Source organism: Plectropomus leopardus, chromosome 8 (genome assembly GCF_026936395.1).
Source record: "Plectropomus leopardus strain MGB_pleo_1.0 chromosome 8, ASM2693639v1, whole genome shotgun sequence".
Taxonomy (NCBI): Eukaryota; Metazoa; Chordata; class Actinopteri; order Perciformes; family Serranidae; genus Plectropomus; species Plectropomus leopardus.
The window spans coordinates 15,836,571-15,863,443 of NC_142183.1; the positions used below are offsets into that span (position 1 = coordinate 15,836,571).

Genomic DNA, 26,873 nt, shown 5'->3' on the forward strand with positions numbered 1-26,873 from the left:
ATGGGGATAAAGTCAAATCAGAGTCAAATTTCTGTACATGTTTTTTTTTTGTTATGAGGGTCTCTGAAGGTGTCTTAAGGCCAACATGTGAGGTTTACAGCAGCTCACTGGCAGGGTTAATTTACAGGGTCAAACCTCTGAACTCAGTAATTACATGTTAAACCTTGCGGTATTATTCTGCTGTCCCCTGCACAGGAGCAACTATTAATACTCCTTCAAAGTACTGCAGCCTCCAATTAAAAGATTTAAAGGAGGAAAAGTGGTAAAGTAAACTGTCACGTTTCCCAAATCTCTATGAAGCTGAAGAGGAAAGAGTGTAAATGACATTAAAGCTCTTATAAACGTATCTTAAGAGAGAGACATGTAAACAACTGCTGGGGAAGTTACTTATGAGACACAATTAGCAGAGTTAATGACACTCTCTGAAGCACTTAGATTAATTTACAACTCACCAATCTCTCTTTTACAAACACCCACACCCATTCACAGTGACCACTTTTGCATGCACAAAATGTTCCCTTATTGCCTTTATTCCAAAAAAGACAATATTTCTACTGAGCTGTTTACATGGCTAATGAAAATGAATATACCAATTATATTACAATTTACATGCAGCTGTGCAAACTTAAACATACCCTAATGTGTTGTTTACCATGTCAACATATGGAAAAATTAAATGGCTGTCGCTTGTCCCAGGATTTTTTAAAAAGTTTTCACCGGTTGCAGACTTGTTTGACCTTGCAACATCCCTTTAACCATCTTATTGAAAAGGTCACCATTGCAATATTTGTGCATGGCCAAAATCTATGGAAGTTTTTATATGTCTGTATTAGTTGTAACCCAAAGAAGACAATCTCCAAATGTACCATGATCCACAAATATTTCACTATCTACACACGCTTTTTATATTTGTTTTGTGTAAAGTCATATCCACAAAAATATTGAGTGACTTGCCAATATGCATAACTTACTCTGTAACAGGTTATTTAATTTTACATAGAAATGTTATAGCTTTCACAAATGCAAACCGTTTCACCACAATAAATACATGTGAGGACGTATATACACAACACAAATATAAAAAGACAGGTTTGGGAACAGTGAGATATTTGTGGATCATGGGACACATTTGTAGATTTTTGTGTCTGCAAACCCTCTTGAGACACATATTCTGATGCCCTGTATACATGCCCAAAGAATGCCATTAAAACCTGAATGATATCAGCATATCTCACGTCTCAATCGGAAAATACTTTTTTAGGAATAAGGCCTAATTGGAAATAGCCCAACAGAATATGCTGTTTACATGTCCCTCATCAATTTCAGAATATTGTCAAATCCTGAATAATTGCAGAATATTAGGTGTCTAAATTTATTCATCTAAAAATAACACCTTTATTGGTATTAAAATGTCTTGAATCAGTCTTCAAAAGTCTTAAATATGCCAAGAAGGTGGGATTTTATTACTCGTTTTGTTTGTTTTGGGGTTTTTTAAATCATCATTTATTCATTTAACCATATAAGGAAGACAGCTATCCCCACACATGACTATTACTGTGGCACACTGTGCTTACACTGATGGCACCCAGCGTAAAGAAGACACTTCAAAATCATACATTCATGCTCAAAATAGAAGATGTGATTTGAGTGGGAAACACAAAATCGCCTTAAAAAACTTGTCAACAAATGCCAGGTATTTTCTAGTTCTGCCCCCCCCCCTTGTCTCCACTCCGAGACAAAAAGGTCATGTTTTATGTAACAATAAACATTTGCACAGATTTTTTTCCCAACCCTAAGTAATTGATTTCAGTTTATTTCAGTTTCTTCTTCAATTTTGGTTGGTGTAAAATTAATCCCACATTTTTTCCAAGTGGCTTGCTTTAAGTTGTAGGAACCCTGAATAAACCCGTGAGGCATGCAGAGAATGATGCACATTTTAGGGCAGGACTCCCTCGCTTGGCAACCGCTCAGTCACTGCCACCTTTGAACTTAGGAGGGTTTACAAGGGCCGACCCTGTTCGCTAGAGCGATGTGCTCCTTTTGTTAAGCTGGAGTCCACCTGTTGCTCCTTTGGCCTCCAGCCTGACTTCTTTTTTAACAGGAGCACACAAAACAACTTTTAACTGATTGAACTATGTTGCCAAGAGAGTAAACATTAAAATCCAAACAGCTTCAACAGTCTAAACCCCAAAGATTCATCTTTTTACTATCATAGAAGACGACTATGACAATTAATCTACTGATCATTTCAGCTCGGTGTTAAGGGGATTTTTGCCCTGACTCATTTTCCTGTTGCTTAATTGCCAGTTGTGCCCCCACCTTGGCATTGGCAAGGCAACACTGTACTGTTGTCAAGTGTTTTTGATGGCTGGTTTATCAGGTAGTTATTCATCAGGACAACATTCCAGCACAGCGGCGTCACTTTACCCCCGCTGGGCGCTGACCCTTTGGCCTCCAGAGAGGAGCTCTGGAAACCCTTAGCAACCTCCAAAGACAATAAGAGGCAATTACTCATATTCTGAGCATCAACTGAAGCAGAAAGCCTCAGGATGATTGATTACATCATATATGAATAAAGAAAGGTTTGTCTGGTCGCACTGCTTCACACAGGGGGCATTTTTTAAATCAAAAAATATCAAAATAGTCCTCTCTTGCATAATAAGTAAGTCAGTGCACATCCCCACTGACTGCTCTAATTTCCACCCCAACTGTCAAGTTTTTCCACAAATAAAAAGTTATGACATAAGAATAATTTGAAAAATGCTGTAATTATATTACAAAAATCTATGCATTGGGATTTGAATGTTTTGTGACACAAATAAGGAGAACAGCTTGGAGAAAAGTATGGGTCCTGTGTCATTTCTTGGACAGAATCAGGGATGGGTGTTTTAAGTAATTGCTATGTTACATTCATGAAATTATGAATGAGTACTACGAGTATTTAACTGCACATTCATTTCATTTATTTACATTATTGAATAAGCTGCAAGTTATTGCGTTGCTCAACAGATTAATCTTTTGTTTAAAAAAATGTTGAACGTGACATTTTCAATAGTGCTGCTTTGTCCAACTAGCCCAAAGAATATTCAAATTACAAAAATTCACAACAGGGAAATAATTAAATCCTTGTTTGCAAAGCTAAAACCTGAGAATATAAAAAATATTTTTTAAAAAAGTCTAAAATGATTAATCGATGGTCAACATAATTGCCGATAAATTTTCTGTAGATTGAATAATTGGTTTAAAGCTACAATTGGTAACTATTATATAAAATAACTTTTTGTCGTATTTGCTGAAACTGTCACTATATCCACACAGTTGTACCTGAGACAATCTGTGAAAAAAATTAAATTTCTCTTCACCTCGTAGTGCTTCTAATGGCATTTGCTAGAATCTACCGTAGCTGAACGAAAACAACCAGTCAGAGCTGAAATTAGGTTTGGGCTTGACTGTTTCCAACGTGGCGTTGTTTTTTACAAACCTGCTTGTCTTAAATTATCCCTTAGAAATGATGTATTTTGAGATGAACTGAGTTGTGTTGTAGCAGCTCCAGTTTTGTACTTATCTCCATATCTCTGTGTTTTCAGGATGAAGGCAGTGAGTAAGAGTAAAGAGTCTGTGCTGACTGACACAGAGAAGGAGAAGTACCCACCCACAGTTCCCCCTCTGGACTTCAGTCTGGACGACTCGGCCCTGGACGCAGATCTGGAGTGTCACAGCCCGCCGCCTGACTACAACTACGTGGTGCGCTACTCCACCCCACCTGTGTAACCTCCTGCTCCGGCCCTGGAGAATGGGACTGACAGCCTGGAGGCCTTTGCTTTGTTCTCCACTGTTTCGACTCTTATCTCTGGACTGTAGCAAAGTTTGAGGGGAAAACATATGAGATTCCCTCTTAACGTGTTTAGAAAGGACGCTCTGAAACGAAACATGAATCCACGCGACTGCATCTTCCAACTTCCAGGGCTTCTGCTGAGCAACTAAAGGAAACCTGTCGACTGTTGATTTCTTTCCGGTTTTCAGACGCAGGCTGACGTTAATGCTGCTGGTCCGTTCCACATTCACTGTGATGTCAAACAGCTGGAAACAGGCTCAGGTATTTCTTTCATCTACTGTGAAAACGAACCACAATGATTCCCACTTTATCGCAAATCTGATTAAACTACGACCTTTGACGATGAACAATAACACCCAGAAAAGAAAAGAAAGTTTTTATTGAGAGTTTTTTTTTATGTGTACTAATTTTATCTAAAAAGTGAAAACTGGACAGTAATTTGTGAAAAGAAGTTAAAGGTATACTATGCAGGAATTTTTGGTTGCTATTTGGAAACACAACATTGGCCCCTCCTCCCTACACTGCTCGTGCAGGCAGTGCAAGCTACTGTACTATTGTAGGAACGTTACATTTGTTGTCATGGACAGTCAATACGTCAGCAAGCGAACTAAGCTAACCGCCAGCACCTACCTGTCCAACAGAAAACAGGTCAACTACATCCTCATCTTCATTCTCACCTTCAGTGCACACGAGCAATAATGGAGGTGGATCGTTTTGGAACGATCTTTGTCCCCTTGGCATTTCGTCTTGCTATATTTGCTTTTTTTCTGCCGTGTGTTCGTGATTTTTCATAGCGTCCCCAGAATTTGTGCTGCTTACAGTCTGGCACTGGGTAGCTGCCTTTTTATAAAGTCCCGACCTCACCCGTGCACTGTGCCCAGGAACATCCCAAACACAGCAAAAAATAGAAATAAGACTATGGACCATCACTTCAGCCACAATGCAGCAATCAACTACGTAAAATTAATGTGAGCCAGCAATGTAAAGTCGCAATGGTCCCTCCTCTATTTCCTACCCCTCTACCACCATCCACCTTGCGTAGACCACACCCATCTTCGAACTCGGCCTTCAATTCCACACATGTAAAGTTTCTTGACTACACTTTGCACGGTTGCGATGTTATCATTGTTGACATCTGTTCACAGCCAGGTAGATAAACAATATCAGCTGTCGTGATGTTGCTGCTGGTAAAAAATATCTCTGCAGATATATACACCCTCACACACTTCTAGTGGGTCATAAGTGAGGATTAGGAGGGATCACTTCTGTGTGAGTCTATACATTGTTATTTAGGAAAATCCTACATAGTATACCTTTAAATTAGGAAATATTTTTATAATGTGGCTACAAGCTAAGACTTGCTCAAAGCAGAAGTAAGATGGACCACAATATAACTTTTATTATGAAAAAGACTTATATTTGTGGTTTCATTGCTCCTTTAATTCCATAAAAATCAACTCAACTAACTCAGGTTGGCTCTGTTATGCAGTAGTAGATGTTTTTTAAGCTCTCCAGTTTATGGAAAATCACAGGTTAAAGGAGGTTAATGGAGGAAACAGGGTAGAGCTGAGAGACACCGAACGGCTTCAGATTTAACATCATGGCATTTGAATGAAGATTCCTCCTCCTGTGTTATTTTTCTTTGATAAAGAAAGTTTTTTTTTTCTTGTGTACAAATTGAGCTACAACAAACTTCATAGGAATTTATTTAGAGAGCCCTAGTAAAAAAGTATTTATTTAGATTGTAAACACTGTCACTTAGTAACCAGTTCTGTTCATTGATTTAGATTCAGAATTAAGAGTTAACCAAAGGACTTTACAGCTCAGTCTTCCTCATATGTAATATCTGAACGCTTCACTCCAGACGTATATGCTGTTTGTGCTGCTGTATTCACTCATTGTAAAGCTGAGGGAAACATGTATGTGGACATTCTCCTCCGTCCTTCGTCTTGTGCTACGTGTTAGTAAAGCTTGCAGGGCAGGCTACAAAAACTCTACATGTGTATGAATCTGGTTCACTGTTGTAGTATTTGTTATCATGTAAAATCTTGTTTGTAATACCAGATGTATTAAAAGTACAGTGGGCCAAACTTAGCATACACACACCCCTGTAGAAATGTAGCTAGCTTGTGCTCGTTGACCACTAAAGAAATCAGTATTTGTCAGTGAGTAAACTGCAGTGTAAAGTGGATATTTTGAACCCCTGTGTATTTCCAAATGATGTTTTGATTGTGACCAATTTGTTGTTTTCATGTGGAGAGGAAGTGATTATGCACTGATACTTTATATCAAGTATAATTTTTGTATTCTAAAGGTATATTATTAAGAAACAGTGTTGAGGGTCACATGTTGCAAAGATTTCTGTTTTATTTTGTGTTATTATTTAACTCCTAACTCTAGTACATACTGTAGTAGGAAATTAACATTTGCAGTATTTGTTATAGTATTTCTTTCAGCCGTCAATGTCATGTAGGTTTATTCACTTCTTATAATTCTGTCATTTTAATTACTGATATCACAATAACATACAATGGATTTTATTGCATTTCTTTACACATAACCATGAGTAAGACCTCCTTGCTTATTCTGTTTTGTTCATGTAGTGTAACAAGTTAGTTTTGATGAAAGTAATGTTCCCCGACACTGTTAACTGAGCATATGAAGTAAATAAATGAATAAAGATCTATATATTTATACATGACTTGCGGTCTCGACTGGAATGCTTAAATGAGTAAAAACATATTTATTATAGTACAGTAGGCTGACATCAATAATATCTAGAGGATGAATCCTCCTGATGTTCATGATCCCCTGACTGCTTTTCCTCCTGCGCCACCATGAGGTTGATATTTGCGGTTCAAAGATACATGACAGTGGCATGTATAAAAGATATGATTGTGGAACAGAGAAGTTTTAATAGCATGTTTTGCACGTGGGAGGTTTAAAGGGGACAACTGATGGATGACCTTCGTTGCAGTCATTCATGGTCATGGTAAACTTTTTATTCCCTGACTCAGTTCAAAATTTAAATGTATCCAACACCTGAGTTTATTTGTGTTACAGTTAGCATTACAACTCTCTTTGACTCTGTTTCTACAACAACATAACAAACAAAAAAGCTATTAAGACCTCTCAAATAATAAGAACATTTATATCTAATTAAAACAAATAAGGTGTAACATTTTTGATATCTAATTAAAACAAGGTGTATATGTTTTGGTTTAAATCTCTCTCATATAATATAATGTTAAGAGATTTGTGACAAAAAATGATATTTTTTTCAGTATTTTAAAATGAATTGTATGCCTGTATGGTGTATGGTATAATTTGAAAAAATGGTCAATTAAAAAAAAAGAGCCTAACAATGCTCCTTGTATTGCGATTAAGATAAAAAATTTTAGGATTAAAATTTTCATTTAATAGAAACATTTTTGGAAAGTTGCTAAAATTCTCCGAAATCCTCACAGACATGCACACAGCTTTTGTTTGCTTTGGATTAATGTTGTTGAATAACACTCAAGTACTGTATTATCATTTGTTTTTCGAATGTTCTTTCACTAAGATCACGCGAAACGTAGAATGGTCACTGTCCAATCCCACCTTAGCAACCATAATTGACCTCTTGCTAAGCCCCGCCCTAGAATGGCCACTGTCCAATCCCACCTTAGCAACCATAATTGACCTCTCACTAAGCCCCGCCCTAGAACGGCCACTGACCAATCCGACCGTAGCAACTATAACTACGCACGGAAGACCCATACAGGACAAATGCTAAAAACAGTGTGCGTAACCTGCAAGTTCAACAGCAGAGTTTGTCAAAGTTTAGAGAGGAGTGTCGTAAGTTTCGTTTTTCTGAAGCCCAAAAACGTAAGAGGAGAGAGTATTAAATTGCGCGGAAGACCTTACTCACAGTTGAATCCATCGAGAAAACTCTTTTTGTTTGTTTAAGGTAAGATGCTAACTAACGTCAGCTAGTTTAGCACATTAGCAAACAAAAAACGTTTAATATTATTTACGTTACTAGTGTTTTAACTTGAAGTTAGGTAGTTTTTTTTATCATTTGAGGCTGTTAGCGCTTCAAAAATGGAAAAGTTGGATGGTTTAGTCTTGTTAGTAAAAGGTAGAACATTTCCTGCTGGAAAAAAACAGCTCATGCTGGTTTTACATGTTTTTTGCTGGTCTTTGATGGTTGACAGTTAGTTATGCTGATGTTACCAGTCTGTTAAGCTGTGCGCCTTTTTATCTTTATGCATAATAACACATGACAGTAGACTTAACTGATTTATGTCCTTTGCTTTTCATACTTAACCCTCAAGACACTCTTACTTCTCCATACTCAAGGACAATTGGTTTTAGTCTTATGGGAACTTCAAATCTTTAAATCAGCTGGAGTGACCATCACAAGCTGGTATGACCAGCTAAACCATCAAAAATTATGCAAAAACATGGTTAAGCTGGTCAGCCAGTTTAACCATCTTAAACTGGTCAAACTGTTTTTTTTCAGCAGGGTTGGTAATGAAAGCTACAAAGAGTGTAACTAATGTCAGCTTAATATAAAACATACTGACTGTGCAAGAACATTGTTGCTGCACAGCAGAACATGTTTGTCTTTAACTTGAGTTTTTCCTTTAACTTTAATGTCCTCTTCTTTCATAATACTCCACAAACAAGTTATATTGTAAATGTAGCTCTCAAATGCCTTCAGTGCCTTGCAAAATTATTTATTCCCTTGGTGTCACTTGCTTAGTGGTGCTGCACATTCTGGGGCCTTTTAGAATAGGTGTATATGTACTGAGATCATGTGACAGATTGACCACAGGTGGGCCCTGTCTAACAAGCTATGTGACTTTTGGTAGAGTCATTTAATGCCAACATAGTAAAGGCAGTGAAATACATATGCAAATAATTGTTATTGGGGTTTTTTTTTATTTTAAAACCATATTCAATCGTTCATTATTTAAAATAATAATAATAATAATGATAATAAAGAAATGCTGGAAAATTTAACAAAAAAAAAAGTTGCATTGCAAAAAGTTTTTTATTTATTTCCTGTAAATTATCTCATGACCCCAGACCCCTGACGTACAACTTACTGCTTGTTGGGATAGTAAAGATATCTTTGATCCTTGATCCAGATTTATTCCACTACCCCTTACAGGGTCCCAGCCCTCATGTTGAGAACCCCTGGCACAAACAAGTATGACTGGAGGCTTCAGACTATTTTTAACTCACACCAAGTTGATTCACAGAATCACAATCCTCTTTAATTATTCCCATTTGAATTCACAATCCTTAATGAACATGTCTGTTGCTCCTTGGACTGTAAGAGACTCACTTCCTCCTCCAGGACAAGGTGTCGACACTCTGTCTGCTCACCGGGACAATGCCCCTCCGAACAGGAAAGGAAGGAACTCTTCATCATCCTGGTCACGACCGGAGGACGCCGCACACGGCCTTCCTATGGGAGCCCAGTGCCCCTGCTTACCGGCACTGGGTGTGTCCAAGGGGACCACACGCCACTGGACAGGGTGGACCCTTGACTGTCTCCGCTTGCCCTCGTAGGATTTACTATGTTTACTCTAAGGTGAGCACCCAACATTACATCCAACATATCAACAACAACCTCTGACTATTTCCAGTATATGAGAAACAAACAAACAGGGGAAGGATGTTGGAGAGGGAGGGTCTTCTTACAGTTAGGTTTTTGTATCTGCACCTAGTATTTTTCCATGCAGGCACAAGCATGGGTGTTGCCCTTATCGTTTTCTGAAGGTATGAAGACTTCATTAAATCAAACACTACACACACTTCGAAATAAGGGCTCCAGAGGTGTTCTTCCTAAACGGCTGAAGTTCTACCCAGAACATTTTTGCTTCCAAAGAACCCATTTTGGAAAACAGGGTTCTTTAAGGCTAAAAGTTTTAACTGTTTTAGAGGAAAGATTTCTTCAAGGATTGTTGAAACCATCAGTGTTATCCTCAAGCTCAAACATTCAAATGTTTACCCAAAATGATATTTTGAAATGTGTATGTATCTGGTATCTAATTCTAATCATTCATTTTACTTGTGTTCAGCCATAGTTGATATGTTTACTAGTGTTTCGTGCCATTCAATACCTCATGGTCTGCCTTTGAAAAGAGAGAGAATTATGGGTGATGTAGTCAGTTACTATTGATCTAGCTCCCTGAGTGGGTTTCAGATGAAATCCTTCGAATATAGGTAGAGCCCCCTAGATGTTGAGATTCATGTGAGCAGTCTTAAAATGTGTAAAACTCCTGGATAGAACCCCTTGAGAGGGTTCTAAAGGGAACATTTTTGAAGGGTTGTCTGTATAACCTTTCATAAGAGGTTCTTGGTAGTTGAGTTCTAGGTAGAATCATCCTAAAGGGTTCCGGAATGGAAACTTTATACAAGATTCTACCAGGAACCCAAAAGGGTTCTCTTATGTGGACAAGACGAAGAATGCTTCATGGTTCTGGTCAGCACGTTTATATTGTAAAGTGCAGTTTGAATATCAGTGCTGTTGTATTTTACAGATATTTTCCCTTTTAAGATTCTAAATAAATCTCTGCAGCTGTCTTTGGGTCCCTAAAAGACACAATTTAGGAGTATTATTACTAACAGCAGATGTAAAATAAGACAAACTGTACCCGTGCCTCTCGGGGAAATTATATATTTAAAAAAAAATAACAAAGGAGAATGATATGTTCAAATATTTTATGCCCATCTTAAAAACAGTACTGATGTGTCCATTTGTACATTTAAAGAGGTATTGGTCTTTGTTCTCTGTAGAAATGCGCTCTTAACTTAAAGGTTAATATGAGATTTTAACAGTCCGGGTTCAAGCAGATTTCTTCCAAATTTACACTCTTTTTAGTACGATATCTCTCTGCTTTTGCCCGCAAGGTGTTTCTCTGCTGAGCAAAGTGAATTTCATACAAAAAATTGAAAGATATCAAGTTGACTTGTCTAACTCAGACTTCTGAAGCATATGTAACATGAGAGTATTAATGAAAAAAATAACCTATCCTCTAATTGTGTCAGTGTAGTAAACAAGTCCCCAGGTGGGAAATACTCACTATTGAATGACAAAATAACAAAGGCATGACCTGGATAACTCCTCATTATTGTTCTGTGATCAGAAGTATTACTAAGGAAATGTGCCGTAGCATAAATCTGTCACCAGAACAGGATATGAGTCAAGGCTATAAAAGAAAATGTTTTGGCTCTAACAGGAATGCTACAAGACCTGAAGTGAGGTCAGTTTTTAATCGTATAGACCAAAGTCAAAAAATATGAATTTGCTTTGGTGTGCTTTACAGTGTACACAACTCTATAGACTCTTAATCTGGATAAAAACAAATGCAAAGTAACAAGAAAAAAATGGTTTAAAATAGGAGGGATCCCCTCTTCAGGATCTGATCAGGCAGTCAGCACTCTTGGTGTAAAGATATATTAATCAGAAAGGATCTGTTTGTATCAGGCACCACACCCACTGTGCAGTCTGTTTTTGTTTCCCCTGTTTAACAATTGCATGTATGAAAAAGACCCCTCCCCTCCTTGAATACTTCCCAAAGCAAACAGATCTGCAAAATACTCCATTAATCCTTAAAAAATATGTGTTAATTAATGTCAGGAACTACACCATAAGTAAAAAAAACCCATCTGTGATCCAACTGAATCAGTGCAGCTTGAAATCATATCATACACTCATTTGGGCATCACACAAACAATACAAAGGTTCCCCTTCCCTCTCATTTATAAAAGGATGCACAGTGCAGTTCCCAGACCCCTGCCCAACAAGGTGAATGGTGGGTAGGCCTCTCACTTACATGCAAAACAATGAGCCGGATACTGCCCCCTTTAGACACATAACTTCAGTCCACCTTTAACAAGCAAAGTCTAAGCCAACAGCACATACAGCTAAATACAGACTCTTCTATAATGGGCTTCAGCGCCGCTGTGGTTCAAAGAGCGAAGGGGAAAAAACTAACGGATCAGAAACAGGTTACTATACCGTCATGTGTGGAAGCTAGGTGAATGTCTGAGGCGTATCGGGAAAAGTGTGATTAAAAGACAAAACTACAACAAAAACATAAACCCAGGGTTCCCACAGATCCTTAAAAAGTCTTAAAAGGCATTGAGTTTGTTAATCTAAAAATAAGGCCTTTGTTGGCATTAAAATGCCTTTCTGTATGGGTGGTGCTTTATATATATATATATATAAATTATTTATGCCCTGTTACCTTGAATCTGTGAAGAAAACTTTGTTATTCTTGCAAGAACCAAGGTGTGGTGAACCAAGACTCCAAAAACAATATCAAAACATCAGTTTACAAACTCTCTCACAGCTCATGCAGTATAATCCAAGTCTCATATATCCAGTCGTATGCTCAGGACTAAAAGTGATAAGATAAGTTACACTTTTGGCCTCATTCAGAAAGGTTGATGGCAAGGTAATGCAACATGTTTGGGAAAGACTGAGCATACGACTGCAACAATGAGACTAGAAATTATACTGCATGAGTTGTTAGAGTTAACAGATGTTTTGATATAGTTTTGCTGTTATTAAACCTGGTCCCTTTTTACTTCACTTGATCAACAGTGCTTTCCGTTTTTATGCCTCGGCACCAGCCACAGCTGGATGCAATATGTTTTAAGGTTTCCATTTGTCTGACCTGTTCTCCTGAATATCTGAATATCTCAACAACACCTTCAGGGAATTTCTTGAAATTTGGCACAAATGTCCTCTTTGACTTAGGAATGAACTGATGAGATTTTAGTTGTCAAAGGGCAAAGGTCAAGGTAACTGGGACCTTAATCTGTGTTGTCCTCATGAATGCAATATCTCAAGAAGGCTTTTAGGAAGTTCCTCAAATTTGGAGCAAACATTCACTCGGACTCAAGGATGAATTGATTAAATTTTGGTGGTCAAAGGTCATTGCAACTCTTACAAAACTAGTTTTTGGCCAAAACTCAAGAAGTCATAAGTATATATGACAAAATTTTACACAAATGTCTTATAGGATAAAATAATGATGACATTTTATATCCAAAAGGTCAAAGGTCAATTTAGCTGTGACATTATAATGTTCGAAAATACTTTTCTTGCCATTAGTGAATTGTTGACACTGATCTTGGGAGGTGTGTGTTAGGCATCTGTGTTTTCACAGACATGGGTGTCAACTGTAAATGCAACTTAAATGGTGTGCAGAAGCACACAACCATAAGGGAGTAATTCCAGTTTTGGTTCTTTGTTGAAGAAAAACAAAGTTTTCTTCATAAATTCAAGGTAACACTGCATGAAAAATGTATTTATAAATAGTCTTTTTGTGAGTGAAGTATTTTTTAAATGCCTGCCTTCCATCCCTGGTGGCAAGCCAATCCATTACAATTAGCCTTAGTAGATCAACCAGGAAAGAAAATAAAAAAAAAATTGTGAGGGGGGCAGACAAATAAATAAGGAAGGCCAATAAAAACATACAGCCAATGGGTCATCTGATAATCATTAATGTCTGCACAAAATGTATTGCAATACAACCACTACATGTTGAAATATTTCAGTCTAAACAAAAGTAGTTTACCAACACACCAGCATTGCCATCTATTGAGCTAAAAAAATATTCATGAACAACTTCAAGACATCAAGAACCAAACAAACATCTGGTGACTCCACCTGTGCACTATTATGTGGACCCGTGGTGTTGCTGAAGTTTCAAGGACTTTAAACTCACTTCAGGAATCAAAAAGTAGCATTTTTATTCTTTTTGAGCAATTCATGTGTTATGTATTAGAAAGAACAATCAACCGAAAATTAAATACTTTTTACAAGATCTCTTAAAATCTCTTTCGACGAAAACATCAGACAGCCTGTTGTGTTGGTCTGAATTAAAATTTTAAAGGCTGACATGCCAGTGGAGTAAAAAATAGAAATATTGCACAATGTAAATGTTATTCATAGCACGTGTTCCCTTTTGTCATGCCATGTTTGTTTACTGATGAGAAGAGATTTTTATCAGATAAAAGCAGAGCTGCTGATCACCTCCTGCATGCATATGATCCAGTGATTAAACGAGCTGCACAGATCCAGCAGATATCTGATAGTAAGTCAAGTCCGTTTTGTTTTTATTGGAGATCGCAAATTTGCCTCAAGGGGTTTTGAACTTCAAATAGTTTCCAGAGAACCACGACACAACTATGTCAGTCGTGCTGCACCCTCGGGAGCCTTCAGATTCATCAATGCCCATTCAAAGGCAAGCGTGCAGTGAGACCAGTTCACCCACTTGCCCCCATTGTTTACCTCTCTGGCGGGGGGTGAGGGCTGTGTAGAGAGCTCGTGCACCAAGAGGGCCTGGGAAAAAATGCTGCTCACAGTGGCATAATTAATGTGAACATGGTCGGGTTATTTTTGGGCTCCGATGCATGTTTCTTTGTGTTAATCCCTTTCTGTGACATATTTGTCTGGTTCCACTGCTGTCGGCCAGCCTGCTGCTCTGTGAAATGAAATCCCTTTCCATAAGTAGCAACGTTGGACAGCAGAACCTCCTGTTTGTGAATGTGTGGCGGCTGGCACTCTGGCATTATCCCTTCTTTGCATCTCTGCAAACAATGGCAGTGTCATTTTATAGTTTAATTTACCACAAATCACATCTAAAAGAATATGACGTCTGAGATTTGTTTTTTCTCAATATTCAGTTGGTTGTTGTGCAAAGCAGCAGTTGTGGGTATTTTGTTTTTCTTTTCTTTTGAAATGGTTTTAGGCACAAACTTGTAAATCTGTCAGTCGGTCAGTTTGACCAAAACTTTGGTCCAGTCTGAAAAATCTCAACAACTATTGGATGTATTGCTGTGAAATCTAGTGATCTCCTGACGTTTCCTCCAGTGACACCATAGACTGTACAGAAAGATGGACAATATGACAGTTCGCTCAAAGTGAAGCTCAAGCATCTCGATTGCTGCCTGGTGTCTGGCTACAGTAAAGGTCATAACCCCCGTCCCCTCATGTTAGTGAATTGGACATAGGCCAAAATTAAATCTTAAATATAATACATTTATCAGTCAAATCCGATCTTTAGCATTGGTTGAGGTCACATTTTCAAACAGCAATTGTTCAAGATTATCTGTTATTTTATCAGTCTGATTATTCACCTCATAAATCACAAAACACTGCTCTCTCCTACTTGAGCCACTTTTGATGATTAAATAGTTAGCGGTATTGGTATCTAACCTTGTATTAGACCTACTTGGTATCTGATTGAAACCAAATTTTGATACTGCCCACTCCAGCTTCCTGGATGAATATTTATATTTGTTCCTTTATTTCAAATGATTCAAATACACCCAAATTCAGCAAGATAATGTCAAAACGAAACTTAAAAAAGTTACATTCTTCGACACCTCCTACTCCCAGGATGTAGAAAATGTTCTCTCATTTAAAAAAAAAAAATTCTCAGAAACAGAAACATTTTTCACAATCTGGCCAACATCTATTTTTGTCATATCCTGCATGAATCAGTCAACACACTGGAACATGACTTGTGTTTGCAGTATCCTGCTTTACATGTGTTTTACATTAGAAACGACAAACTAAAGATCGGGCCTGTGTGTCAGCTATGCAGGCAGTTTCTCTAAAAATAGTAGCAGATGGTCCTGTTTTACCCCGCTCCCTGCAGAGAGGCGCTGTGGCCACTTTAATAACATCAATGAAGTTATGCAACAAACTGAATTCTTGGGCAGACTGTCACTGATCTACTACACGAACACTGCTGAGCTCGGGCAAAGAAGAGACGTTAGTTTTCTTAGTATCTAAAGATCATTTGATTCAACATAATTCCTTGTTCTTCATTTGTTGAACTTGGCCAATAAACGTGATTCTGATTCTGAGTGCACATCTCTTCATCACCAGCTGTTTTAGCATGCAAGTATGCAAATACAATCACTGGAGTCATTTGAACCTGAAACATAAATCACTTTGGATGAAAGGTTGTTTCGGCCACCCTAGACCAGTCAGAGAATTTATAAAATATAGGCAAGGGTAGGACCAATGGAGAATTTAGTAATAAAAATGTATACAGATATACATGTATGACATTGTGGTGTGAATTAATAGATTTTAAACCACAGCTTTTAAGACAAAATGAATGAGAAGTTCTTGATAAAATGGATATTTTAACATCAACAATGCCAACTGTAATTACAAATGGACAAATTCCTGTGAGATCAGTCTGATGTACAGCTGTTACTCTGTTCTGCTGACAAGATGTTAGCATTGGACTTCTTCAGCGCATGATCAGTTTGTCTAGCTGTCAAATCGGTGTTACAGTGCAGTTTGGATTTGAACCAGAAAACTCAGCATGACCCTTCAAAACATCCTGGATCTTCTCATAGTCACCTTGTCTCTGTCTTTTACAACACACTCTGTGAGCGTCCAGTATATACTGAGCTGTACATCTGTGCAACTTAACAGACTCTCAGGATGAAATCTTACCTGCTGACTGCGCACATATCGGACATATTTCAGCACTGAGACACATAATCATGTGTCTCATGGGAGTTTACTGAATGTTTGATGTGTGTATGTGTTGCTCTCAGTTGCTGCGTTCTGTCCCACAGAGGACAAATAGTCTTCTGATGATTAACAGCTAATGAATTGGACTCTGCACCTCCATGAGAAGACCAGTGGAAATGCATAATTAACTCAATGGCGCCATCTAGTGAACTCATGCATGATGGTTCATTGAGGGCATTTACTGTGATTCATTTAAAGGCACCATACACCTGATTTTAAAACACTGAATTAAAAAACATTATTTAATCAGCCAGTCGTCAATCCTCAGTCAGTTACTGAGAAGTGAAGCATAGCATTCAATGTACAGACGGCACATTTTAGGACCTTATGGGAAAGACTATTACAAGGAAGTAGAGCACAAGTGACACCATAACGTTTGAACCAAGTGGATCGTACATTAGCATTCTTATAAAATGAATCAAAAATAAAAACGTGTAGTGTTCTCTGTTTTCCTTTTTAGTGTGAACTGTGCAAAGCTTTGTATAGTAACATGAAAACTGACATTAATTGGATGATAAACAAAGACTGAAACAGCTGTTCAGTTAAAAAACATGTAAATTAGCGAGTTATCTGGAGAAAACCTGGTAGATAAGAAGCTCTTTGTCAAGACAATCTGTAGATATTTAATCGTTTTTGATGCGAAGAATGCATTTGAGATATAGTTTGTTTCTTTTTCCTCTGCATTTGTACATGTAAGACCGGGAGATTATGTAATTATTATCACATCGTAGTCCTGTGACATAGAGCTCAATGTGATCAATGCACAAGTCTGTTCTTGTTTAACATCAGACTGACGTGGCGTCACTGACTGGAAATGCTGTGAATCTGAATAACAAAAGAATTTACTGATACTATTTGACAGCAGCCGTGATGATACAAGAGCACATTTTGTGAATCACAGCTGTGTGCGTGCTGCCACATCATTTGAAATGTCCTCAAATAAAAGGACAGACAGTAAGTCACTCAACAAATGTCACCTCATGACATGTCAGTACTTCAGCTACAGGGTTGCATAATATAGTTTCTGCGTAAACTTCCTGTAATGATTAGCGTGTTGCAAGAAAGTTCATACTGCTGATTACTTTTCTCCGCACATTTCCAGAGTGATAGTCAAATGTCACCGCTGTCATCAGGTTAGTTCCGTTATTGAGCGTAAGTCAGGCAGTTCCCCTTTCTTTTTTAATGCTCCATTTATTTATAGTAAGTCCAGAAAAGATGCACCTGAGGATAAAACATCAATGATATAAGGATGTTTTCTCATGACAGGACTTGCGATATATGTGACTAATTGTTGTCCAATTAACTTTTAAAGAACTTTAAGAACTCAAAATGGACAGTTTGTCTGTAATCTGTCACTTAAAATAAGTGAAACAGCATATTGTAATACGTTTTATTATTACTAGTATTTCCCTTTGTCATATGTCTCTATTACTTATTTTTAACAAATGTTTAGACAGATAAAATAAATGTTTCTTGAGTCATGTAGTTAGAGTGGTGTAGTTAGTCCTTAGGGTCTTGTGTAGGTCATAATTTTGTTTGTATAGTACATACATTTTAAAAAAATCTGCGTGTTAGTAGATGCGCTTTTAAATGCTTTTAAATTTGACAAGCAGATCTCTTCAATAGTAAAATCCAGTTTCTATCAGCTGAGGCTGGGAGCCAAAGTGAAAGCTTATCTCCCTCTCAACGTATTAGAGAGGTTGATACATGCCTTCATAACAGTTCGTCTGGACTACTGTAATTCTTTATTTGCTGGTTTGGACCAGTCGTCCATCCAATGTCTGCAGCTGGTCCAAAATGTGGCTCCTCGCCTACTAACAGTGCTGCGTTCACTGCACTGGCTCCCTGTTCACCACAGAATTGATTTTAAGATCTTGTTGTTAACTTTTAAAGCACTTAATGCTTTGGCAAGGCTTATTTTAATGAACTGCTTCGTGTTCATGCTCCACCCAGGCTCTGAGGTCTGCTAACCAGCTGTTCCTGAATGTGCCAAAAACAAGGCTTAAAACCAGAGGAGATGGAGCTTTCGCTGTAGCTGCACCAAACCTGTGGAGCAGCTTACCACTTAAAATCAGATCTGCCCCGACACTAGAGCATTTTAAATCTTTGTTGAAGACGCATCTTTTCTCCCTGGCCTTTGTTTAAGATGAAATGTTTTTATCCCAACAGATTTTACTATTTTTGTTGATATTGCCGATAATTTTGATATTGTTTTAGGTAGTGTGATGTATTCTATTTGCCTTTTTACCCTGTAAAGCACTTTGGTCAACCTGGTTGTTTTAAACGTGCAATATAGATAAAGTTGACTTAACTTGACTTGACATAGTTTAAATACCATCTGCTTAGCTCCTGGGCCTCTATTCTCAGGCTTTTGATGGTTTATCGGGGGGATGTCCCATTTCACATCTTTACTGTGTTGTATGAACTATACTTGTTTTGAAAGTAGCCTGTGTGATGCATAGTGTTATACTGTGACTTTGGTGTACAGCATGGAAGACATCCTTAAATGTTTTTGTTGGTTTAGACTGCCCTCTAAAGGTCAACAGTCCAGTGAGTGGTCAGCAGTGGTGGAAGTAGTACTCACATCTTATAGTGAAGTACCAACAGTAATACCACTCTGCAGAAATGCTTTGTTACAAGTTCTGCATGCAAAATATTACGTCAGTAAAAATACAAACGTATTTGCAAGAAAAATACTCACAGTAACAAAAGTAAAAGCACTTGTCATGCATAATGTCCCATTTCAGAATAATGTATATTATATTATTGGATTATAATTATGGATGCAATAATGTTTATTTTAGTTTAGTTTAGTTTAGTTTAGTGTAAATAATGACAGAATATTGTCACCTAGTGGTAATGGCTTTATGAATTGAATTGAATTGAACTGATCATGCAGAACACCGATCCCCACTCTCAAGAATATGTGGTCAATCTGAAAGATGAGGGCAATTCAAGTCAATTCATGTCAATTCAAGTCAATTCAATTCAATTCAATTCAATTCAAGTCAATTCAATTCAATTCAATTCAATTCAACTGGCCTCCATAGACCATATGACATTGTAGGACTACAATTCCCTTGATGTTCCAGCCAGTGAGACAGGTCTAGGAGTCAGGTGTGCACATTTTGAGAGTGGAAGACAAAAAACAACTCTCGCCAGTTTTACATAAACCTTTAAGTTTGCACATCATTTTATTTTATTTTTCCTCTGTGGACTCGATTTGGTTTAAGTTTGGTGAAAGCCTTTGTTCTTTGATGAATATGTGTTTTAGTGACATTGATTTATTTTAATAATCTCACGAGCCGTTAAACCTCAAGCCGACCTGTCAAACAAAACAAATCATCACAACTGTACCGTGAGTAAAACAAGCCTTAAAAGAAAAATGTGTTTATCACTTTGGTAAAGGTAGAGCTCGTTTTAATTAACCCGCTGCAAGCTTGTGCTTCCTCCATTATCCTATTTTATTTAACCCTTAATAATATGTTGATACATCATATTCTTTTTGTTGGGACATTCTTTATTAGTAATAACCCCCTGAGATGTTCAAACTTGATTTCAAGGGGGTTCTCAAAAAAAAAAAACAGAAAACAATACAAGCACAACTAGACATAACATTTAACAGAAAACAGAAGTAATGCAATAATTAAGCAATACTAAATATGACAAAAGCAAACAGAAAAAACCAAAAATAACCCAAAAATAAATAAATATCAAGTACCAAGACATACAAAATTAAATGGATCATTCAGTTATAGATTATCTAAAAGTGTTACTGTCAATGATGGCATCAAGTAATAAAAATATAAAACATAATTAGACATAATTACAGAAGTGTTATAATGGACATGTTATAGGGGCGTTTTTAACAAGTGGAAAGATGATATGGGTTGAACATTTACAGGCAGACTATTGCAAACAGAAGGAGGACTGATGATTCAGAGACTTGAGGGGAAAGTGTTTGAGTATCTTAATTGACCATCTGAATTTGAAAACAACAAAGAAAAAGTCACCAAAGTTATCCCACAGTGTTGACGGGTATAAAATGGCAGAAAATGGAAATACAATTATCTCAAATTTGTACTTGAACAGACTGCAACACATGAGTAATATGTAGGCCAATTTCTTTTTACTCTCTGGTGGTCAGACAGCTTTCAACAGTTTGATTACAACAGCTGTTGTTCTGCAGAAATCCACAAGAGGGCAGCAATGAGTAATGAATAATGAATCTACACGTTGTGGAAACTTTAGGACACACCAAAGTAATGAGAGTGAGTGAAGTGAGTGAAGTGATGTACTCTAATCCGCAGTGGATGACAGCTGAGTGGGAAAAATATAAAAGGAAACAAATAAATGCAGTTTTATAATCAAAACATAAAATGCAAAATGTGAAAGCCATAAAGTAACTCAATAAGTCAGTTCTTGTGTAAAGGTGTGACCTGAACTGTTTGCTTACTAACTTGAATCTCTGTGCATGCAGACTTTTATATCATAATGAGAAGAAAAATGTTAGAAGGTATATAGATGTATTGCTCCCTTTACATACATTCATTCATGCTTCTTTGGCACATTTATAAACATGTATTTATAGTGTTGATTGTGACAGTGAGAGAGGTTAAAACATGCCAGTTTTTCTTCTCCAAAAAAGACAACCAGGATGCTGATTTATGTACAAATTGGAGAGGTGACTGACCGTGGACTGTCGCAGGCCGATCACACTGTCTCATAAATATTTTGTGGTCAATAAACAGATGCTTCAGAGACATCCATCAGGATTTGTGACTTTTAGACAAGCCAATTAGTCAGCTCTGCTAAATAGGCCCTCAGACACTTGGCACACGAATCAGAAACATACCGAGAGAATGAAAGGGTATGAGGAAAAAAATATGAGAATAAGATGCAGTACTCGGACAAGAGGGACAAGAGTACAGGTCAGACTTGCACCTGAGATTGAGTTCTTGAGAGAAAGTCCATTGTAAAATTCTGCTTAAGTTTGTCACTTTTTTACTCATGGAGTTTGTTGTTTCACCAATTGAATTCTTTCGAAATGCATTTCATTACCAGTTCACATTTGCAGAGAGACAGTGGCCATTTTCAAACTTCAGAGGAACTGCGTTTCTAAAATTCAGATTTTTTAATGGGGCATTTGTACCCTCTAACTCATGAGACGTGATCAAAAAAAATAAATAAATTGTGTGTACTTTCAGGAGCCGGCGGTGACTGATGTGTGGAGGGCCGCTGTTTGTCACAGAGGGGGTTGTTGGAGTTTCCTTGTAACCGGAATTAGCTGTGAAGTGCGACCTTGAGGTGTGAACACGGAATACTAAAGGTCCGGCTTGCTTCACAGAGCAAGTCTCTCATACTTTGCACCTCGTTTGCAAGTGAATCTCTTAACAAATAAAACGGGAATTACGCGTGAAGCGTGGTTGGCATTCCCATAATAACAAGGTTTTAACCCAAATGCATTTAAACAGAATGTACTGGATCAAGAAGATAAAGACTAATGTGCAAAATAAATAGCTTTAATAATCCGATGTCGTCAGATTGAATTAATATCTCCTGGAAATAAAATCATGCTAAATCCAAGATGATAAAATATATCTGCGCGCAATTACGCACAGGCCTACTTTTCTGCTCGGTGCGTTTGAGGACGAGGTTTCTCAGTTTATTGCCGCTCCGTGCTGCTGATAGGCCGCGGTGTTAATTTATTCATGGTGTGCAGAGATCCCCTGCTCAGGATAGGCCCACTGTCAGGTGATGACGCGCTACAGGACAGTCGCGAGGGGACAGCTGGGCCGGCAGCGCCGGTCACTCTCATTTGAATGCAAATCTCCAAGAGTTGAGGAGTTGGCTGACGTCAGGGAGGCCTCAGTATACCTTTAGCATCTTGTCAACAGAGACACATCATGTGAGAGTGGAGACAGACTGGAACTACGTCGCATTTCACACTGGGAACCCATTTGGACTACATAAACAGCAGAAGGATTGTTTTTAACAGTTTCGGGGCAACCATGTCGCCTTAAAATAGGCCGCATCATCGCCTTCGCTGTTCATCATCATATTTAATTGTTTCTTATCCAAATCATGTATGTGGGATACCTTCTGGATAAAGAAACCGGCATGTATCACCAAGGGCCTGTAAGAAGATCGAGCATCAATTTGCCTCCACAGAACTTTGTTTCCACGCCTCAGTACCCCGACTTTACTGGATACCATCATGTGCCAAACATGGATACGCACGCACAATCTGCGGGGAGTTGGGGGCCAACTTATGGCGCTCCACGGGAGGACTGGGGTGCATACAGTCTGGGACCACCAAATACTATTCCTACACCCATGAACAACTCCTCTCCTGCACAGGTTCCTTACTGCTCATCTGAGTACAGTCATATGCATCCTCCATCTGCGGTGTTACAGCCGCCGCCGGACAACGTTAATGTTGCACAACTTTCTCCTGATAGAGAAAGGCGCAATTCATTCCAGTGGATGAGTAAAACTGCGCAATCGTCTTCTACAGGTGAGTCTAACATTTTGTGCCAAAATGATGCTATGTGATTACCTTTGTCCTGCAGGAAAAACTTTTTTAAAATATTTTTACGCACCGAAAAGTTCGTTTCCGTTCGATTCACATGGGGGTTTACGCGCACAGTTGTCTGGCAGTTTCGTGTTATTGAAATATAGTTTACTATCGAATTTGTTAAATTAATAAGGAGAAACGGTATAATACATTTTTTAAAATAATTGTTGAAAGTAGAAGGTGCGTAAAAACTCAAAAGAAATCTTAAGAACAGATGGAAACGTTGGTCTTTTGACACGTTTTATGTGCGTTTGGTTGAATTTGGGCAAAATACATAAAATGTTTTCATAATGTTAATAATTGTGTTTTTTGATTGAATAGATATAATATCTCTAAAAAAAAATGACAACGAACTACATTACAATCGCACCGGAAATAACTGTTCAAATGTGTCCAATATTTATTTCTACATCTCAAAATTTCGATGGGAAAATGGACTGAAGGCCAGCAGCTCAGTCTACTGTAATCTGTCTCCGAAAGAAAAATAAGGTGTGAGGAATCGGCGCCAGGCCCAGTTGTGATGTTAATGTCATTATTCCTGGAGATGTGAGGTGGACTTCCCTGTTTTGAGTGTTGTCCGTCATATCCAGGCGGTGGCCTTTGCTTTCAACACCTCTTCACTTTGATATGCACCAACCTCCCTTCCTCTCCCAGAATTATATTGCCGGAAAGAGTGACGTTTTTCACAGCCAGCGTCTCCAAAGTGCAGTAGTACAAACTGTAGGCCTTTACAGTGGCGTTAAATACAGTTTCAGATCGAATATTTGTTAATTATGAACGCCTAGAATGAAACAGATCTCCTAACGTCTATTAATAAAAAATAATTACGCTCATAGGAAATTGTGGTAATAAGGATGTCCAACATTTATTAGATTTTTTTTAAATAAAATTTGTCAGATTTTGGCATTCAAACGTTTATACGTAAAACGTTAAAATGCCCTCCAAAGCAGGCCTCGTCAAACAGTGCTTTGACTCCACAGTCAGATGTTTGTCTTATCTCCTCCGTCGTGTGTTTCTTTTTAACTTGTCAGCAGATAATCTGATCGCTGACCGTTTGAAACTCGCAGTACTACAGTTGTCATCAAAGCAAGATGAAAAAGTGTAATTTGCGTATCAGAGGAGAAAGCAGAGGGATGTGGATTTAAGAGGCAGCAAATAAAGATGCTGTGTGCAGATAAGCCGGTCTCGGCATGCAGCCTCCTCTGTGAATCTTCCAGTTCAACCACCTGGCAGCTAAACAGCAACAACTATAAAGAAGCACAATCTTCATGTTGTGTAATTTCGTTTTCTTCGCAGGTAAAACAAGAACGAAGGAGAAATACAGGGTAGTTTACACAGACCATCAGAGGCTGGAGCTGGAGAAGGAGTTTCATTTCAACAGATATATCACCATCAGGAGGAAGTCTGAACTGGCTGTCAACCTCGGTCTGTCGGAAAGACAGGTATGTCTAAATTAAACACTTCTGTCTGGTCTCTTTTTATCGCAGAAAGATGCAAACAGTAATTTAATAAATATATGACAGGTATGTATGAGCATCTGTGGACACTACCAAAATACACGCTCGTTTCCACACGCGTAACTCACGAAATTAGGCAACGGAAAACATGTCAATATTATTGAAATGGTAGTTTAGGTTAGTCTGTAAATTAAATAACAGATAGAAATACAATGCCTTGGATATTTAAAAAAAAAAATGAATCTCTGATATATTATTTAAGTCATTTTGTATTAATTATTCTGTGGTTGATTATTAAAACCTAAAATTCAAACATATCGAAAATTTCCTGAAATACACAATTTATATATATATATATATATATATATATATATATATATATATATATATATATATATATATTCGGTCCTTTTTGAAAAGGCAGCAGTATATAATGACAAATGATGAAAATGTATTACCTACACAAGGTGCATATTTTGTAATTATTATCCATTTTGGTAAGATTTCTGTTCATAGTTAATTTATTTTTCTTAAAAGAATGGCTCGTAGATTGGGCGAGAAAATCGATTTATTATTTTTGAATTGTGTTTTATTTTTTAATCTTCTTTCTGTGTAGTTTATTTAATTTTATGTTCATTATAAATGTCTGCAGATTAAACGGGGTAATTTCAAAATATGTCTTTTATTTAAATATTTATTCTTTCTAATTATTCTGGCATTTTACGTCCAAGAGAATCTAGTTATTTCACATATTTTCAGTATAATTATTTGTATCAGTAGTTTTGGTAATATTAGTATTATTTTAAAGTTCGTTTTTTATTTGAATTGTTAATTATATAGTAACTTCATGGAGATTTATGGAGGAAGTTCAAACCCATAATATTAATTTAAAATGTATATCCCATTTTCCCCTCTTCAGGTGAAAATCTGGTTTCAAAACCGCAGAGCCAAAGAGAGGAAACTGATCAAGAAGAAGCTGGGTCAGTCTGACGGCAGCGGAGGGTCTGTGCACAGTGACCCGGGTTCAGTGAGCCCTCTGCCGGTTCCCGGGTCTCTCAGCCCCTCAGACATCCACAACTCTCTGTACCCTCCTCAGGGCATGAACACCTTGCCATCTATCAGGAATATACAACAAGTGACTGTGACTCAGTAAGAGTTCACCCTCTGGACCATCTCACCTAACTGAGCACTCCGACACGCTGACAGGACACTTGATAGGCAGCCAGAGGATCTGAACTCTCAAAGCTGCGGATACACATTTGATTTATAGCAACAAAATGCTGGAGGCTCTTCAAATATTGCTTTTTATAGAATAGTTCTAATAACGTGGGGATTTCAAAAAAACAAAAACTAAAAAATCGACGTGTTTCAAACTTCAAAGCTTTAATTTGTTTGTGAGTTAATAAGATATAAATATCCTTTTTTTTTCGTATGTGATGACGTGTATGTGAATAAAAATGTGAATTCAGGGACATTTTAATGAAGTTTTAAAGTGGATTGTATGTAGCTGGTGGCCACGCAAACTGCTCTGACTTGACAAATCATTTACACGCGTTTTTCAGCACAATTTTATCCGCTTTAGTAAAGCAGGGACAGCTGTGAATGATACGGGTACATTGGTCGTTTGATGGCAAAATGTAAATAAAATGTCGTTTTTTTGCAGTAAACTTGTCAATTTACTTATTCTTCCGAAAGGCTTGGATAACAATAGCATCAAGGGTTGTTGTTTTGTTTTTGTTTTTGTAATGCTGTTATTGTGTCCGTCGAGTATCGGTATTTTTCGCAAGTTACAAATTCAGGTAGACTACAAAAAACTTAAGCCTGTCAGAAATTAACATATCAAAGTAACTTTAAGCAAAATGGCTATTAAGCTTTTGCTTAGTTGAAACATACAGTACATAAATAATGCTCCTAACAAAATTCCCAAAATAATCAGCATAACACAAGAAAAAAATTGAACCTGCTTTACAAGGATTATATAGCAATAGGCATTGTGACATGCAATTTCAATGCTTCTATTTTTAATTTGGACAAGATAGTAAAGGCTCGTTTCCAAAACCTGACTATAGCCTACTGAGTCATCTTACTACAAAATAATTAGACTTTTTTAAATTTTATTTTTATATCTAACATGTGTTAGGCTACAAGCCTGGCTTTTCAGTTATTTCTGAAACTGTCACACAACCAATGACTAGAAAACCAACCATAAAACATATGGTTATGTTTCATATATGTATATATAGCAATTGAAAATATGGGGGTTAATTTTTCCTGATCAATATAAACATTTTAAGCTATTTAGCATATGTTAAAAAGCTGTATTTTTAGAAGATTCACTTTCACTTTGCATTTATTGTCAGAAGTTGTGACACATTTCAGCCTGTCTGTTTTTAACTTCCCAGAAGTGAATCAGGTTCAGGCTTATGGGTTCAAAGT

General features: G+C 37.5%; 2 protein-coding genes across 2 annotated transcripts in view; both read left to right on the plus strand.

Moving 5' to 3' along the window:
* Positions 1-6,536, plus strand: part of kdrl (kinase insert domain receptor like) — a 78,377-nt gene extending 71,841 nt beyond the window's left edge. Inside the window, exon 38 of the mRNA XM_042492779.2 lies at positions 3,588-6,536. Coding sequence (XP_042348713.2) covers positions 3,588-3,771 — 184 coding nt within the window. The 3' untranslated portion in view covers positions 3,772-6,536. The remainder of the gene's footprint in view (positions 1-3,587) is intronic.
* A 1,031-nt stretch (positions 6,537-7,567) lies between these two features.
* On the plus strand, positions 7,568-26,079 carry cdx4 (caudal type homeobox 4). Its single transcript, XM_042493898.2, has 5 exons — positions 7,568-7,784; positions 9,183-9,419; positions 21,611-22,920; positions 24,277-24,422; positions 25,357-26,079. The coding sequence occupies exons 3-5, from the start codon at positions 22,488-22,490 to the stop codon at positions 25,588-25,590; spliced, it is 813 nt and encodes a 270-aa protein (XP_042349832.1). The 5' UTR covers positions 7,568-7,784; positions 9,183-9,419; positions 21,611-22,487; the 3' UTR covers positions 25,591-26,079.
* Positions 26,080-26,873: the final 794 nt, after the last annotated feature.